The sequence below is a fragment of the Triturus cristatus genome, chromosome 10, assembly GCF_964204655.1.
Source record: "Triturus cristatus chromosome 10, aTriCri1.1, whole genome shotgun sequence".
NCBI classification, from domain to species: Eukaryota; Metazoa; Chordata; class Amphibia; order Caudata; family Salamandridae; genus Triturus; species Triturus cristatus.
Genome location: NC_140593.1, coordinates 147,476,025 through 147,494,497, shown reverse-complemented (window position 1 = coordinate 147,494,497; position 18,473 = coordinate 147,476,025). Strand labels below are relative to the sequence as shown.

The window sequence follows — 18,473 nt, the reverse complement described above, 5'->3', positions numbered from 1 at the left end:
CCTTTTACTGACCCCCCCCCATAGGGAATCTGTGCGATCATCAATTGCCTCCCTCCATTGGCTCCCAGTCGCTGAAAGGATTCAGTTCAAGTCCCTATGTATTGTCCACAAGATTCTTTCTTCCAAGGACCCACTTATTTTACACTCCATCATTTCTCCTTATTGTCCCAGTAGAGCCCTGCGCTCGGGAAATAAGCACATGGCAGTGGTCCCCAGAAGCACAAGTTACTACTTGTGTACCAATATATCTATAAAAGACATTAGTTAGTGATAGATTCCTTACCTTCGAATATTCCCCAGGCGTCAGTCTGGATCCGGAAAGTTTTCTGCTTATCAGTACCCCTGCGCGCCAGCAGGCAGCACCGTCTGGAGATGGTCCGTTTGTGCACCGCCCAACCTCTTTTGGCGCCCACATAGCCAACAAAGACCTGATCATCCACTCGGAACTGCTGTGTACGCTGCAGATAGAATGCAAGCGCACGTTTAGGGTCCAGAAGGGGGAGCTGCTCCTCTTCCCGTGAAGGATGCAGAGGGGGAAACAAGGTAGGCAAAGCGATGGTCTGACAGATGTGGAAGGGCGTGACAACCTTTGGCAGGAAATAAGGACGTGTCCTCAGAACCATCTTGTACGGATGAACAGAAAGGAACGGAGGTTTGGAAGAAAGAGCCTGGAGCTCACTCACTCTCCTAGCAGAGGTGATAGCTACCAGGAACGCCGTCTTGAGAGTAAGAAGACGTAAGGAACAGTTATGAAGGGGCTCAAAGGGAGCGCACATCAGAAAAGTCAAGACAAGATTCAAGTCCCACTGAGGCATTATGAAGGGCACAGGTGGGAACGTACGCGTAATGCCCTTAAGAAAACGGTTAACAACCGAGGACTTAAAAAGAGAAGGCTGATCAGGAAGCCAGAGGAAGGCAGAGATAGCCGAAAGATAACCTTAAAGCGTGCCCAGAGCCCTTCTGGGCCAAAGAAAGAAGGAACAGGAGAACCTCAGAAAGAGGGGTAGAAAGGGGATCCACAGTCTTAGCTGTGCACCATGCCACAAATCTGTTCCACTGACAGGCGTACACCGTTTTAGTGGAGGGACGCCTGGCTGCCAAGATAACATCACAGACTTTGGGAGGAAGATCGAAAGGTGTCAACTGTCACCGCTCAATCTACAAGCATGGAGGTGGAGACTGGACAGGTTCGGGTGGAGGACCGTCCCCTGCTGCTGTGACAGAAGATCCTCCCGAAGAGGCAGACGGAGCGGGGGATCGATGCTCATATTGAGCAGCTCGGGATACCATACTCTTCGAGCCCAGTCTGGAACCACAAGAATGACTTGGGCCCGGTCGCGCCTGATCTTCTTCAGCACTCTGGGCAGAAGTGGTATAGGCAGAAAGGCGTACAACAGACTGTAGGAGAGTAGGGTCTGCTTTCTATGTTCACCCCCACTTTTTGCTTTTGCTTCACTGGTTTTCGACTTAGATGTGGCTGTGGGCCTGCTAATCAGACCCACAGCCCAGCTGTTCTCTCTCTAAATTCATACTATAGGTACATAACCCAATTGGTAAGGATCACCCTCTAGGACCCTGTACAGTGTCCCTTAGGTACCCAGGGCATGGGTGTACCCTAGGCCTACCAGGGGCTGCAGCATGTATTATGCCACCCCTGGCTGACCTTGCATCATGACATAACTGGCTGATCACTCAGCTGGGGCAAGGTCGTGTAATCACCCCTTGCTTAGGTATAGTATTCCTATACCTACCTTATATATAGACACATGGGTAACCTTTCAGTCACTCCTATGGCAGGCCTTAACAATCCTGAAGGCAGAGTGCTTGGTAACATGTGAGATGGTGCTCTAGCATGAGCTGAGCCTGTCTGCAGCTTTCGGAACCATGTCCTTATAGCTGTTCTATGATATAGCCTACCATATACTCTTAAAGTACCTTATAATCTTAAACGGTTATGGTAACTATGGTTTGGCTTTATCGAAACATGTCGTGTAAGGTGTCTAACACTTTGGAATAATACCCCCATACCATTTCTGGCAATGAGGATATTATTCCTCCCTTCTAGAGGGAGAAGACATGTTGAAACCTACTCACCCGGTTAAAGTTAATCAGAGCCCCAGCATCACAAAATGGATGCTGCTGCCACAGACACAAGTCTGACCTCCTGCTGCTGGGAGTCCTTCCAGCGAGGGAGGCATGGACAATAGGTTTCCTGCCTTGGGAGGTGCGATCACCTCCCCAGACAGGAGTTAGTGTATTGGGGCAGGGAGGGATCAAAGAAACTAGACACTGCCTGGGGCACACAAGGTGTCCCATGCATAGTCCAGTTCAAACCGGCGCTGGGGCACTCCAGCCCCAGCTCTGGCGCGAAACTGGACAAAGGAAAGGGGGTGTTACCACTCCCCTTCCTAGTTCCACCCATAGGAGGGACCTTGCAGGTAGCCCAGCCCACTAGCCCAGTATATCAGTAGGTAGCTGAGCCCTGCTAAATTAGATTAACCTGAATCTTCAACTTGAACAGAAACTCTGGACCTTCGACATTCGACCTCAGGAAGAAGACTGAAGAAATCTCCCTTGTGGCCAAGGAGTGACCACCCTGGGCAACCAGGCACCATCCAGCGACCGCTGCTTGCTTTGCGACTGAATCCTACGAGGGACGACTGCAGAAACTGACCAGCACCGAGACTTCCAGACACCTCTGACCCAGATCCACATCTGCAGCGAAGCTGAGACCCGTGGAGGCGACGAGGGACGTGGGACGTGGGACCGGCGACTTGGGAAAAGTGGCTAGTAACTGACTAGCGCGACTTCTGAGGCTTCCTCGAGGCTGTGCTTGGGGAATTGAGACGCCCCAATCCCGAGCACCATCTGCAAAGAAGATCAGCTCCCCACACTTCACGTGTTCTGCGTGGGGCCCTTCTGCACCTGAGTTGCTCGACGTGTTGTCCGGTTGCTGGCCCGTTGGCTAGTAGCCTCTGCGACGACGAACCTTTTGTTTCATCTTGCTGGTCCGGCTCATCCAGACTGGCACCCGCTCCTCTGTGAAAGAGAAGCACCCCAGACCTTCCTGGTCTGCCCCAGAAGCAAGTCCTCCATCCTGCGTAGGTTCCGCTTGCCAAGGCTTGTTGGGTCCTGACTCGACATCGCCGCCGCCGACCGCAAGAGCCTTCTTGGGACAGCTCACCTCCTGGTCCTGGTCATCCTCGACGTCTCCTGGTACCCGTGGCTGCTGCGACAAGCTTCACCTCTTCACCTGCATCTACACGACATCGCCTGGTTCCTTCCCGGCTCCTGGCTGGTGTCCTAGACTCTGTCCCTTCTGCTTGCAGGTATCCTTCCTTCTTGATTCCATCCTTGGGATCCACCGGACACACTTCACTGACTGCCTGTCAGCAACTTTCCTTCAGTCATCCATAGAAGTCAACGACGAAACCCGACGCAAGTTCACACCTATGCACCCGCAGCCCGTGGGCTAGGTAACTTGAGTACTCCGGTGCTCACAAGGGTATTGACCATCCTAGGGTCTAGTTTCCGAGTCTCGACGTTCTAGCTATTCCAGAAGTGTCCTAAAACTGTTAAATTCTAATACTTACTATTTCTATCGACTTTTACGCATTACGCGTGAGTGTTTCCACTCTGCACCTGAATCCCGTGGGCCTCCCACTTCCTAACCTTTGGTAGTATAGTGTGGCCCCAGCGATTCCCTAGGCCTATCCTGTGTTCGTGACAGTGGTTCTTATACCACTTACTTAGTATATGGTTTGTGTGGCCCCTAGGGCCTAACTGTATTACTTACCTGTGTGACTTAATGTATGCTTAAATAAGACTGTGTTGTAGTTACCTAGAATATCATAAAGAGTGCTGAGGGTTTGACTAGAATAAATACATTCTATTTTTATATATATCTGTTGTGGTGTCCTTTCATTTGGTATTCAAGGGATTACAAATGGTATAACAGCTGGCTTCACATGGCATTCAGAGTTTAGCCTAAGACTGCTCTTGTCCATGCTACCACTAGGATAGCTGGTCTATAAGGTTGACTTTACAACCAGTCACCATAAGGGTTGTTTGGACTGATACAAGGTGTACACTAGAATTAGTGACATCATATATCAGGCCAACTTCTCACATATATCTGTTGTGGTGTCCTTTCATTTGGTATTCAAGGGATTGCAAATGGTATAACAGCTGGCTTCACATGCCATACAGAGTTTAGCCTAAGACTGCTCTTGTCCATGCTACCACTAGGATAGCTGGTCTATAAGGTTGACTTTACAACCAATCACCATAAGGGTTGTTTGGACTGATACAAGGTGTACACTAGAACTAGTGACATCATATATAAGGCCAACTTCTCACACAGACCGCAGCTCCACTCGAGACGAAAAGCGTCTCCGAGCGAGTGCCGCCTTGGAAATTCCAACGCGCAAAACTGATGACATTGTGCGTTCTCTTCGGTGGCGAATAGATCTAACTAAGGCTCTCCCCATCGCAGAAAGAGACCTTGCGCCTCGCCCAAGTTCAGATGCCACTAGTGATCCACCATGCACCGGCGGCTGAGATTGTCTGCCCTGGCGTTCAGAGAACCTGCCAGGTGTGGAACCACCAAGGTAATGTCTTGTTGTTCCAGCCACGTCCAGAGGCCCTGATAAAGGGTCCACGACCCCACCCCACCCTGTTTGTTGCAATACCACATGGCAGTGGTGTTGTCCGTGAACACCTGCACCACACTTCCCCGGACAGAGGGAAGGAATGCCTTCAGTGCAAGTCGGATCGCCCGCAGCTCCAGAAGGTTGATATGGAGCAGGTACTCCGCCGGAGACCAGAGGCCTCTGATCTCCGCCTCTCCCATGTGGCCTGCCCAGGAGGGACACATCCGTCACTACCGTGTGCTCCGGTTGGGGAAGGGAGAGGGATCTGCCATTGACCCAATCGCGATTCGTGAGCCACCACTGCAATTGCCGTGCAGTGCCCTCTGGGATCTGGACATGATCGGACAGATTGCCCTGATGCTGCGCCCACTGGAATTTCAGGTTCCACTGCAGAGCCCACATATGCCATCTTGCATGCGGCACCAGCAGGATGCAGAAGGCCATCAGGCCCTGAAGCCGGAGGGACATCCTGACTGAAAACCGGGATAGAGGCTGAAAGAGCAGACCCATAGCCTGAATATCCCGGACTCGCTGTTCAGGAGGATAAACCCGAAATAGTGTTGAATCCAGAACCGCTCCAATGAAAGGGAGCTTCTGTGAGGGACTCAGGTGCGACTTCGGCACACTGATGGAGAACCCCAGCAGATGCAGGAGGTCGGCCGTAGTCTGGAGGTGGGAGACAACTGCCTGGGGCGAACCCGCCTTCAACAGCCAGTCGTCGAGGTAGGGGAAGACTGACACCCCTGACCTGCGCAGATGAGCCGCAACCACCTTCGTGAACACCTGAGGGGCGCTGGTAAGGGCGAAGGGGAGCACGGCAAACGGAAAATGCTCCTGGCCTATCGTGAACCGCAGGTAACGCCGGTGGGCCGGCAGGACGGGAATGTGCAAATAAGCGTCCTGCAAGTCCAACGCTACCATCCAGACTCCAGGGTCCAGGGCATACAGGACCTGAGCCAGAGACAGCATCTTGAACTTCTCCTTCCGGAGGAAGCGATTGACGTCCTGGAGGTCCAAGATGGGGCGCAGGCACCCCTTGTCTTTCTTGGGGACCAGGAAGTAGTGGGAATTGCAACCACTCCCTACTTCCTGATCGGGAACGTACTCGATGGCCCCCTTGGCCAGGAGGGCCGTGACTTCCTGACGGAGAAGAGCCAAATGATCCCCCGACATGCGGTGGTACCGAGGTGGCATGGCTGGAGGGGGGGGGGACAGAAAGGGGAGTGAGTAACCTTGGCAGATTATCTGCAGCACCCACTTGTCCGACGTAATCTCGTGCCAGTCGTGGAGGTGAACCCTGCCACCCTCTGGCGTGGGGTGCCCCTGAAGCTCTGATTAGGAAGGTTTCGAAGCAGAAGCGGTGGGGGTGGAAGTGGACTGCCCCGCGCGCTGGTTACCAGACCCGCCCCTGCGGAACCCACGTAGCTGAGGCTAGTTCTGCACAGGCTTGCTGGAAGAGCGCGCCTGGGTACCCCGGCCCTGGCCACAAAAGGAACGAAACCCCATCGTGGCAGGAGTTTTCAAGGAAAGACCCAAAGACTTGGCTGTGGCATGAGAGTCTTTAAAGCGCTCCAGGGCATTGTCAGCCTTATCACCAAAGAGGCGGGAGCCATCGAAGGGCATGTCCATGAGCGAGCTCTGGGTGAGAGGCCAGTGGAACGCAACCAGGCATGGCGCCGCAACGCCACCATCATGGAAATCGCCCTGCCCAACGAATCAGCAGTGTCCAAACCACACCTGATGGCAAATTTCGCCGCATCCTTGCCCTCCGCAATTGCTTGGGAAAGGACAGCCTGGACCTCCTCAGAGCACTGAGGCAGAACCTCCTCCACCAAATCCCACACTGCGTGGGAGTAACGGCCCAATAAGCAGGCGGTATTAACCGACCTCAACCCCAACCCCAAACTGGCTGAGGAGAACAACCTCTTACCATATTGGTCCAGCCTCTTATCCGGCGGAGCCGAGGGAAAGGCACTCTGGGATGTCGAGGCCTGAATGACCAGGCTCTCAGGCATGGGGTGAGTGGTCAAGAAGGCGGGATCACCAGGCGCCGGGTGATGACATCTAGCGACGTGCTTATCCACCGGAGCCCCTGAGGCCGGCCGCAACCAAGTACCCAAGAGGACTTCGGTAAGGGCCTCATTGAAAGGGAGCAGTGGCTCCGCAGACGCCATCTGGAGCACCTCCGCAAGGAGGTTGGTCTTAAGGGCCACCGTAGGGAGGTCGAGGTGGAGTGTCTCCATAGCTCGACGCTGCACCATAGTGTAGGAAGCGTCCTCCTCCATAGTAGGCGGAGGCGAGGCAAACCCAGGGTCAGAAGACACATCAAGTTCACCCGCGTCTTGAATGTCATCCACCCAATCCTGCTTGGAGTCACACTGCTGCGCAAGGGGGTCCTCGGAGCCGTCCCAGTCCTCATCCGGCTCCGGGGTAGAAGGAGCCACTCGCGGCGACAGGGCCGGAGAGGGGGGCCAGCGGCGCCAGGAGCGGCGCCGGCTGGGGCCGAACCGGAGACCCATCCCAATGAGGATCCCAAGTCGGAACAAAATGGTCTGAGAACAGAGGCAGGGGCGGGATAAATGGCAGCCAGTGCTGCGCCTGTGGCGGAGCTGGGGCCGGAGCCAAGGGCAGCACCGGAGCCAGCGGCGTTGCACCTTGTGGCGCCGCGGGCGCTGGAAGCAGTGGCTCCGGGGCTGGCACCGGAGGCGGTGCCGCCGGGTCAACAGGATCTGGACATGGGGCCACGGGGCCCGCAGGCACACCAGCGGGAGCCCGAGGCCTAAACAGGCGGTCCAAGGCAGAAAGAAACACTTGCCGCTGATCAGGAGTCGCCGACAGACCCGTGTAGAGCTGGTAGGCCGCGGGACTCCCAGGCTCCAGAGGAGCCACGTCCGCCCCCGGGGAGCGACGGAGGGACGTCGGGAGAGCGAACACGCTTCTTCGACTTCTTCTTATGGCATCGCTTACCGGAATCGGAAGGTGAAGACTTAGAGCCCGAGGAACGACGGCTGCGGTCCCGCGAACGGCCCCTAGACCCGGAGCGGTGGCGAGAGGAGTGCCAGACCTCCAGCACATTCCGGCGCCGCTCCCGCAATGCCTCCGGGCCCATGGCACGGCAGTCCCGGGAGTCGTGGTCGGTCTCCAGGTAGTAGTGGCAGACATCATGGGGGTCCGCCACTGACATATTACGGTGGCACGACCTTCAAGACATAAAGCCGGGCATCCCTACGTGCACCAGGAGACAAGAGTAGAAGACAAAAAGTTTAAAAAAGTGGTCAAAAATTGACCGAGGTACGTGCTCAATCCGGATCTGCACTTTTGGCGCGGAAAAAGAAAGAACTGATGTCAGCGTGCATGGGTGGCGCCAAAGTAGTCTCTGTGACGTCGTACCGACGTGCACGACACCAGTGACTGGCGTGAAGCCACACGGCACCGCCTGCTGGCGCGCAGGGGTACTGCTAAGTAGAAAACTTTCTGGATCCAGAAAGACGCCTGGGGAATATTCTAAGGTAAGGTATCTATCACTAACGTGTCTCTTTCAGATTATATAGGTCTAGGAGTGGGGGAAGGCGCTTCTCCTACATCGCCTCGAAGAGCTGGAACTCCGTTCCAAACTACATTCGTCTTGAAGACGACTATATGTCCTTCCGTAGACAGCTTAAAACGTTCCTGTTCCCTGCCGCTTAATGCTTGTCATTTGTGTAGGTTCTGTTCCTAAGCGCTGGGATGCCTTCGGGTAGCCATGCACTCTACAAATTCCAATTCATTCATTCATTTATTCAATGTAGAGATATTTTTTGAGCCCTACTGTAGCATGGGATGCTTCAAAGTGAAAATGGTGCTTGGGGTTACTGGAGTGTCTGGGATTTGAGCCCTATCTATGTATTGCAGTACCCAATTAAAGCATGTATAACACTGTGGGATTCCTGGTTGGAGCCGTGTGGTATGCAGTGGTTGAAACGATCTGCGCTACATTTAAAACAGACTTAATAAACAACCATGTATAAGAAATAGTGGGAGGAAAAATTTAAATAGCTGAACATCTTACATGAGGATTGTTCTTTTCCAGCAGTTCTGTGAATTTTTCTAATAGCGCAATGAGAAATTCTCGGGGTTTCCTTAAAACCCATGCTGGTTGGGAAATGAAGATCCTCAGGAAGACTCCACCCACGGAGAGCTCGCTTTGTCCTTCACTGTATGCGATGTTGAAATCTTCATTCAACTGAATGGAAATAAATGAAAACCCATTGTTTATTCATCTTTAAAACACAGCTTCCTAGCATCATAATGGGCAGCTGCACATCTCTATACACACAATTATTTTTTCTGTTACAGCGATGTCTTTGCATGAGGAGTGGGTGTTCACTTTTAAAGCACAAAAAACACTTATCATAACTTGAGAACTGAGGAGAAAGCTGACCAGGCAATTCAGTGCATTTCTTACAGAGCTATAGCTAAGATGTTGTATTCAGACTGTTTGTAGAACTAACGTTATGTGAGTGGCATGTTTGTCACTCTCTGTTCAAAAAGGAACTCTACATTGTATAAATAATGATGACTTATTTGACCAAAAACACTAGTACAAAGAATATATAGTTAATTAACTGTGGAGTCCATTCTTCACCTTCAGATCGTTTAAAAAGAGCCAATAATGCATCATATTACCCGAACGTTTTTACACTTTTAAGTATATAAATTAGGGTGTCATTCCCCAGGTAAAGGAATATTTAGTATGTAGTTATCTGCTATGCCTAACTGAAGGACACCTTCCTGGTCACAGAGCTAGAGATGTAGTACATTAAAGAAATACATTCACAACCAGGTCTCCACGGATTCCGAAAGATACTGTAGTATATATTTCAAAGATCTCCAAAGTGAATCAGAAGCACTACATGACAATCTAGCTACATTTTTTGGAAGCCTTGTAAACTGAATTCATAGAAGTTAGTGAGATTCCACTTGCAAGCATTCTAATTATACTGGACGAACAAGTTACTTACCTTCGGTAACGATGTATCTGTAAGAACCATTAGTTAGTTAGATTCCTCACCTTAGAATATCCCCCGGTGTCAGGCTGGATCCAGAAAGATTTTTCGTCAGCAATACCCCTTGCGCGTCGCTAGGCGTCGTCCACGGCTCCGCGTCCGTCGTCGGCGTCGTGCGCCGGGATGATGACGGAGTACTTAGACGCCGCCCTCGCGCGCTGACGTCAGTTCTTGTACATAGCTTTCCGCGCCAGGAACGCAGAGCCATGCAAGGGACCGACACTGGTGCCAAAAAGTCTAGGGCCCTGAAAAGAATAACCTTAACCCTAGATGTCGGTTCTCAGAGCGGGGAGGATGGGTGGGTCGGTGAGGAATCGAACTAACTAATGTTTCTTACAGATACATCGTTACCGAAGGTAAGTAACTTGTTCATCTGAAAGCAACACGTTAGTTAGATTCCTCACCTCAGAATAGATACCCCAGCAATACCAACCCCGGTGGTGGGTCTGCGAACCAAGATCACACCAGAAAGTCCTGGAGAACAGAACGGCCAAAGAAGCCATCTCTCCGGACTTGACTGTCCAGGCAATAATGTTTGGCAAACGTGTGCAGCGAGGCCCACGTTGCTGCCTGACAGATGTCCTGCAAGGGGACTCCCCGTCCCAGGGCAGTAGTTGCCGCTGTTGCCCGAGTGGAATGGGCCCTTAGCCCTACAGGAGGATCCTTCTTCGCCAAGGAGTAACAAGCTTTTATACACAATACGACCCACCTTGAGATGGTCCGCTTGTGCACAGCCCTCCCCTTCTTAGCACCCACGTATCCAACAAAAAGTTGATCATCCACCCGGAACGGTTTTGTGCGGTCCAGGTAAAAGGACAGCGCCTGTTTTGGGTCCAGACGGTGGAGCCTCTCTTCCTCTTTGAAAGGATGCGGCGGCGGAAAGAAGGTGGGCAACGTGACAGTTTGCCCGATGTGAAAAGGAGTCACCACTTTCGGAAGAAAGGAAGAAAACCATGTCCGGATGAACAGAAAGAATAGGGGGCTTAGACGATAGAGCTGGAGCTCACTCACCCGTCTAGCCGAGGTGAAGGCTACCAGGAAGGCAGTCTTAAGACTCAGAAGACGAATGGAACAATTGTGAAGAGGCTCAAAAGGAGCGCACATCAGAAAAGTCAAGACCAGATTCAAATCCCACTGAGGCATTATGAAGGGGACAAGATGAAACATGTGAGTAATGCCCTTGAAGAAACGAGAGACAACAGGGGATTTGAAAAGAGAAGGCTGATCAGGAAGCCGTAAGAAAGCAGAAATAGCAGAAAGATAACCTTTGAGGGTGCCCAGAGCAGAGCCCTGCTGGGCCATGGAAAGAAGGAAGAGAAGAACCTCAGAAAGAGGGGCGGAAAGGGGATCCACAGCCTTTGCTGTGCACCATGCCACAAATTTGTTCTACCTGAAGGCGTATACCATTTTTGTGGAGGGACGCATGGCTGCCAGAATCACATCGCAGTCTTCTGGAGGCAAGTCAAATGGCATCAACTGTCGCCGCTCAATCTCCACGCATGGAGGTGGAGACTGGACAGGTTCAGGTGGAGGACCGTCCCCTGCTGCTGCGACAGAAGGTCCTCCTGAAAAAGCAGTCGTATCGGGGGATCGATTGACAGACTGAGTAGCTCGGGATACCAGTACCTTCGTGCCCAATCCGGAGCCACCAGGATGACTTGGGCCCGGTTGCGCTTGATCTTCTTCAGCACTCTGGGCAGAAGTGGTATAGGCGGAAAGGCGTACAATAGACCGCAACTCCACTCGCGAAGAAACGCGTCCCGAGCGAGTGCCACCTTGGAAACTCCAACGCGCAAAACTGCTGACATTGCGCGTTCTCTTCAGTGGCGAATAGATCTAACCAAGGCTCTCCCCGCTGCAGAAAGAAGCCTTGCGCCACGTCCGAGTTTAGACGCCATTTGTGATCCATCATGCACCGGAGGCTGAGTTCGTCTGCTCTGGTGTTCAGAGAGCCCGTCAGATGTTGAACCACCAGGGTGATGCCCTGATGTTCCAGCCATGTCCAGAGGCGCAGAGCCTCCTGACAAAGGGTCCACGACCCCACCCCGCCCTGTTTGTTGCAATACCACATGGCGGTGGTGTTGTCCGTGAACACCTGCACTACACTTCCCCGAACAGAGGGAAGGAATGCCTTCAGTGCAAGCCAGATCGCTCTCAGCTTCAAAAGGTTGATATGGAGCGGAGACTCCGCCGGAGACCAGAGTCCTCTGATATCCGCCTCCCCCATGTGGCCCCCCCATCCCAGGAGGGACGCATCCGTCACTACTACGTGCGCCGGTTGGGGTAGGGAGAGGGATCTGCTGCTGACCCAATCGCGGTTCGCGAGCCACCACTGCAACTGCTTCGCAGTGCCGAGATCAAGACATGGTCGGAAAGGTTGCCCCGATGCTGGGCCCACTGAAACTTCAGGTCCCACTGCAGAGCCCGCATTCGCCACCTGGCGTAATGCACTAACAGGATGCAGGAGGCCATTAGACTCAGAAGCCGCAGCACCAACCTGACCGAAACCCGGAATAGAGGTTGAAAGATGGGAATCAGAGCCTGAATATCCCGGACCCGCTGTTCCGGAGGATAGGCCCGGAACTGCGCCAGGCCCGGAAATGCGCCGAGTCCAGAACCGCTCCGATGAAGAGGAGCTTCAGGAAGGAACTCAGATGCGACTTCGGCACATTGATGGAGAACCCCAGCAAATGCAGGAGGTCGGCCGTAGTCTGGAGGTGGGAGACGACTTGCTGGGGCGAGCCCGCCTTCAACAGCCAGTCGTCGAGATAGGGGAAGACTGGAACCCCTGATCTGCGCAGATGAGCTGCGACCACCGCCATCACTTTCGTGAACACCCGAGGGGCACTGGTGAGGCCGAAGGGGAGCACAGTAAATTGAAAATGCTCCTGACCCACCGTGAACCGCAGGCAACGCCGGTGGGCCGGCAGGACGGGGATGTGAAAATAAGCATCCTGCAAGTCCAACGCTACCATCTGTAGTGAAGATCGTTATCTATATATGTACAATGCTAAGTTAGCACAACCGCGTTAGATGTTGGAAAGCCATCTTGCCGCTTTTGCTGCTTTTGCACACGACACTGTAGTCACATGTTATTAAATTGAGAAATGCTTACTCGACTTTGCTTCACATGAGAACTGTCTGTTGTTCCCAAACAGTGAGCAGCGACCTTGGTCTGTACACAGTGTAAAGAAACAGTCTGGGTCGCTAGACGGTGCATGTTGTTGGGTTCAGGTTGATCGGCCCACTATTTAGCCATAACACGCACGCAGCTGCAAATACCTGAAAGTCGGGTGCTTTTAATATTGCAGTGTTACATGTTTTCATTACATTCGGAAGAAGAGCTTTCCCAGGAGCAGAGTCTAGCTGATCCTGTGATGTGATCTCACTGAGTTGATCTTTACGGTATGGGGTTCCCCATTCAAGCCTAGAGACCTTTTACTAGTCTAATAATAATACTATTAGTTTGCTAGGGAAAGGAAGGTGGCTTAGATCCACTGTCATTTTAGTATGATTACTCCTTTCATTTTCTATGGTATTGTAGCTATGCTGATGGTTTTGATTTTAATCGTTTGTCTGCTTATGTTAGCCAAACTGCTACATCTTAGGACACGAGGTTTATAAAATAAACTCTTTAAACTTTACCGTGTCTCTGTTTATTCTGTTGTGGACTGATATGAGAATAATTACGAACAGGTATTTCTGATTCCCACCATTCCTGAGATATACACTAAGTCGCTTGTTCTAGGTTGCCTATACATTGGGACCGCCGAGCTAAACCTCGGATAACGAATGGAACACTGATGCTGGTCGGATAAGGGGTTCTGGGTTCTGAGGTGAGTTTTTGGTACACCACAATTCCCTGAGGGCCTGGGTTCCTGCGCATAGTTCTGTGCATAAGCAGATTCCCTGCAACACATCCAGTCTCCTGGATCCAGAGCAGCCAGAACCTGAGCTAGGGTAAGCATCTTGAACCTCTCCTTCCGGAGGAAGGCGTTGACGCTCCTGAGATCCAAGATAGGGCGTAGGTTCCCCTTGCCCTTCTTGGGAACCAGAAAGTAGTGGGAATAGCAACCACGACCTACTTCTGGACCAGGAACGCGCTCAACGGCCCTTTTGGCCAAGAGGGCTGTAACTTCCTCCCACAGAAGATTCAAGTGATCCCCCGACATACGGTGGTACTGCGGTGGCATGGCTGGAGGGGTCGTCTCAAAGGGGAGGGAGTAGCCCCTTCGGACGATTTGCAGCACCCACCTGTTCGACGTGATGGAACGCTAGTGGAGCAGGTGATGGCGAACTCTGCCGCCCACTGGCGTGGAATGGGCCTGAAAGCACGGACTTGGAGGGCTTTGAGGCGGATGCTGCCGGGGTGGATGTGGACTGACCGGCACTTTGTCTCCCGGTACCGACTCGGCGAAATCCACGTCCGTGTGCAGGTTGGTTCTGCGGCCGGTGGCTAGGCGGACTTGAGGGGGCACCCCTTCCTTGGCCACGAAAGGGACGAAAGGCGGAAGTTTGCGGTCGCGGGGCCAAGAGACCCAAGGACTTGGCCGTAGCCCGGGAGTTCTTGAAGCGCGCCAGCGCACTATTCGCCTTCTCGCCAAAAGGGCGAGTGCCATCAAAGGGCATATCCATGAGGGTACTCTGGACATCACCCGAGAAAGACGTGGACCGCAGCCAGGCGTGCCGGCGGAGCGCCACCGTGGTTGACATCGCCCTACCCTCCGTAGTGTCTAGTCCACATCGTATAGCATGTCGTGCTGCATCCCGCCCGTCGGCAATAGCTTGGGTGAGCCGTGCCCGGGCCTCCTCCGGACACAGGGGCAGCACGTCCTCCACCGTATCCCACAGAGAGTGGGAGTAACGGTCCAAGAGGCAAGCGGTATTCAAGGACCGCAGTCCCAAACTAAGGGAAGAGAACAGCTTCTTTCTGAACTGTTCCAGCCTCTTGGATTCCCGATCCGGAGGAGCGGACGGTAAGGAGGATTGGGAAGTAGAGGCCTGGATAACCAGACTCTCGGGCGTGGGGTGTTGGGACAGAAAACTGGGGTCGCCCGGAGCAGGGCGGTGGCGCCGGGCCACATTCCGATCCACAGGAGGTACTGTGGAGGGCTTGGACCAGGTGCCCTGCAGAACGTCCACTAGTGCCTCATTGAACTGCAGCAGAGGCTCCGAGGAGCTTGCCGACGGTTGAAGCACTTCAGTGAGGAGGTTAGTCCTCACGGCCACAGCAGGCAACTCCAGCCCAAGGGCTTCGGCCGCCTTGCGCAGCACCACGGAAAAAGCAGCACCTTCCTCCGAAGCCACAGTCGGAGGAGAGATGAAACCAGTGTCCGGGGAGGTGTCCAGACCACTGGCATCCCCCAGCTCGTCTGCCCAGTCCTGTGATAAATTGTCCTGTATGGCCATAGGGTCCTCAGACCCCTCCCAGTCGCCCCCGTCATCCAATTCCTGATAAACCGGGGGGAATAACCGGAGCCGGGCGGTAGATGAAGTGGTCACCCATCGGCGTCGGATGCGGCGTCGGGTGGCGCCGCACCTGCACCGGGCCCGGACTGAACCGGGGTACGGCGTTGTCCGGAGACGGCACCGGAGGTGGAACCGGTGTCAGCGGAGGAGGCGCCGTGAGGTCAACTGGCGCCGGCAGAGATCCAGGCCTGGATCCCTCGGGGACCTGCAGCATCGGGACCGAAGTCGACGACGGCGCTGGGGCCGGAGCCGCCGGCTCGCGAGGTCGCCCAGTCCAGCCCGCGGGGCCCGAAGGCGCGCCGGTAGGCATCGACGGCGCAGCCAGGCACCTCATGGCCGAGAGGAAGGCACTGATCTCCGCCGGAGTTGCGTCAGTCCCAGGGACCGGCGGGTATGGGGACGGACGCGGCTCCTGCGGCTCCAACGGAGCCGCGGGGGTGCGACCACCCTGACCCTCAACCGAGTCGCGCGACCAGCAAGGGGAGTCCGAAGAGCGGTGTCGCCTCTTGGACTTCTTAGCGTGCTTCGACTTACCCGAAGACTTCGAACCAGACGAGCGGTGATGGTGGCTGTGGCTACGCGACCGGTCCTTCGACCTCCTCCTGGACCGGGACCGTGAACGGCGTGGAGTAGAGTGGCGAAGCTCGAGAAGCTTACGGGACCGCTCCCGCCTAGCCTTCGAGGTCAAGGCCTGACAGTCGAGGCACGACTCCGCATCGTGGTCGGCCCCCGGGCAGTAAAGGCACCGGTGATGGTGGTCCGTCACCTACATCAGTCGATGACAGGAGTCACAGACTTAAAACCCAGGCGTCCTACCGGCACCAGAGTCGAGTCGACAAGTAGACCTGAGGGGTAAGCTCTTCCCGGATCAGCGCTGTCTGCCGCGGAAAAAAGAACCGACGTCAGCGCGCGAGGGTGGCATCTAAGTACTCCGACGACGTCATCCCGGCGCACGACGCCGACGACGGACGTGGAGCCGCGGACGACGCCTAGCGACGCGCAAGGTGTATTGCTGACGAAAAATCTTTCCGGATCCAGCCTGATGCCTGGGATATTCTAAGGTGAGGAATCTAACTAACATGTTTCTTTCAGATAGTTTAGTTTAAAAATATTACATTGGTTTTATCCATGGCAAGCCCATTAACACATGCTTCGGATTGCCCTAGAGAAGCCTGACAAACTATTTCTTAGGTTAGATGTAGGCAAAGGTGCCAGACTGGATCCATCATTTTCTTCCTGAAAATATCTCATGGCAGCCTCAGACCTGCCTGCAGAAGTGACGAAGCAGAGATAAGTGCCCCTTTCACACACTGTCATTTTCACCAAGATAACTTCTGCAGCTACAGATTCAGAGAAACAGACAAAGCAGTAAATAGAATGCTGAATCTAAAATGGGACCATATGACCTATCAGACATCCATTTCACAGATCGGGGACTAGCGTGGATCAGTGAGGATTCTATAGTTAGAGTATCCACAGAGGTTTACTAAAGGTAAACTTCTGACAGATACTTCTAACTGCAGAATCGTCACCTTTCGTAAATATGCATAAGCAGTACCCCCAAAAGGTGCTGGGGTCTGCTAAGTGCGCTTTACACCCAAGAAATTCTGTGGGCGCAAATGGGCATAATGGCCCTGTGGACCTGAGAATTAAAACAATAGTGCCTAGCAAAGGTGAGGACATATGGCCATGTAGCGTACTGGCAGATGTCCATTAACGGAAGTTCCCTAGCCAAAGCTGTAGTGGCTGCCTTGGCTCTGGTCTTGCTACAGGAGATGATACATCAATGTAAGGTCCTTTCTGAACTGCCCCTCCCTCCTTTCCACTGATAAATCTGATAAAGAGTTGGTTTAATCTGATCTATATAGAAAATAAGGGATTGTTTTGGATCCAACCGATGAGGCCATTCCTCGTTAGCCAGATGTGGTAGAGTAAAGAAAGCATGGACGAGGATGGACTGCCCTACATGGAAGAGTGAAACAACTTTTGAACGAAAGGATGAACTAGTCCTGGGCATTACCATATCCAGGAAAAAGGTGGTATACAGCAACTGTGTTGGACTTCGCCCTTCTGGCAAGTTCACCCCTGAAACTTTTTGCTTTTTAACTGTGACTTGTGTTAGTGATTTTTGGTTTCTGCGCACTTCCCCTGTGTCCCAGAGTAAAGTGCGTGCGCACTCTGAGTGCATGTGGTGAGATAGGCCTGCCCTCCCATAGGAATGCATGGGGAATGTATGTGTCCCTGGTAGTTCCTGATGCGTGGGATGTGCGGACTCGTGTGATCGAATGCTTCGCAATGATGTATAATGCGTGATTATGTCATGTGCGGAAGTGCCACTTCTAGGAGTTGGCATATTAGAGTAAAATGTGTCTGGCGTGTGATTGGCTGGAGCTGGCTGGTGAGCCTGGCTCCAGGAGTCTGGGTGGGTCTGCCCCAGTGGTGAGTGTGAGATTAGCATGCGGATGGCTGGGGAGGAGTGCACCTTGGACCTGAATAGGGCAGGGCTTTCCCCACACAATGCTGGCTCCGCCCCCTGTGGTTGCGACTGATGACCCTAGCCCTGCCAGTGAATAGAGTGAGGGGCTGAGCATATCAAGGGTGCTCCCCAACCAGCTGCGACTGGTTTTCCCCCTCACCCTGAACCAAGAACAAAGGGAAAAGGTGTATAAGAAGGGGCTGTGTCCCCTTGCAATTTGTTCTCTTCCAGGATCCAAGCTGAGGGGGGCTGCTGCTGCTGGAGGCCAGGAGGAACCGCCACTTAGGACTGCCTTCCTGCCTGGAGGGCCGCATTGTGGCGCTCGTTGGCGGGTGCCTACCCCGCTTATTTAATTATTCATACGGCGGGTGCCCAACCCGCCGTATATTGCTTATACCGAGGGAGCCCACCCCTCTTACTGCCAGAAAAATCACCGCTGCAGCCTGGGCCGGGACATCCAGGAAGTCAGGCGGCCCTTGTTGGGACGTGGGCGGGACGTGACAGAAAGCAGGAAGCGGACGGGAGCCTACCCCGCGCTCCTGCACTGAAGCCGGAAGTCCGTGCTGACTGACGCGGGGCTCCCGTGAGGTCGAGGAAATCCCCGCGCCGAGAAAAGGAACACCGCCAAAAGAAGGTGCAAGCGGGAGCGGGCGGGAGCCTACCCCGCGCTCCCGAAGTGCTGCCAGCCGAGGAAAGAGCCTTCCCCGACGAGCCCGGTGAGTGAGGGCTCCGAGGGGGGGTCCGGCCCGCATTTCACTTCCGCCGAGGGAGGAGCCCGGTAAGGAGAGGGCTCGGGGTGGGTCCTGCCGGCATTCATTCCAGAGCGGCCCC

The 18,473-nt window shown here is 53.7% G+C and overlaps 1 protein-coding gene across 5 annotated transcripts in view; it reads right to left on the bottom strand.

Moving 5' to 3' along the window:
* The window catches only part of DNAJC13 (DnaJ heat shock protein family (Hsp40) member C13), a 1,667,846-nt gene that overhangs the window by 235,348 nt on the left and 1,414,025 nt on the right, over positions 1-18,473 (bottom strand). For all 5 annotated transcript variants that reach the window (XR_014970022.1, XM_085630673.1, XM_085630671.1 and 2 more), the window contains one exon: positions 8,701-8,874. Coding sequence is in view for 4 of the 5 variants with exons in the window: in XM_085630673.1 (XP_085486799.1) it covers positions 8,701-8,874 (174 nt within the window). In the remaining variant the exon portion in view is untranslated. The remainder of the gene's footprint in view (positions 1-8,700; positions 8,875-18,473) is intronic.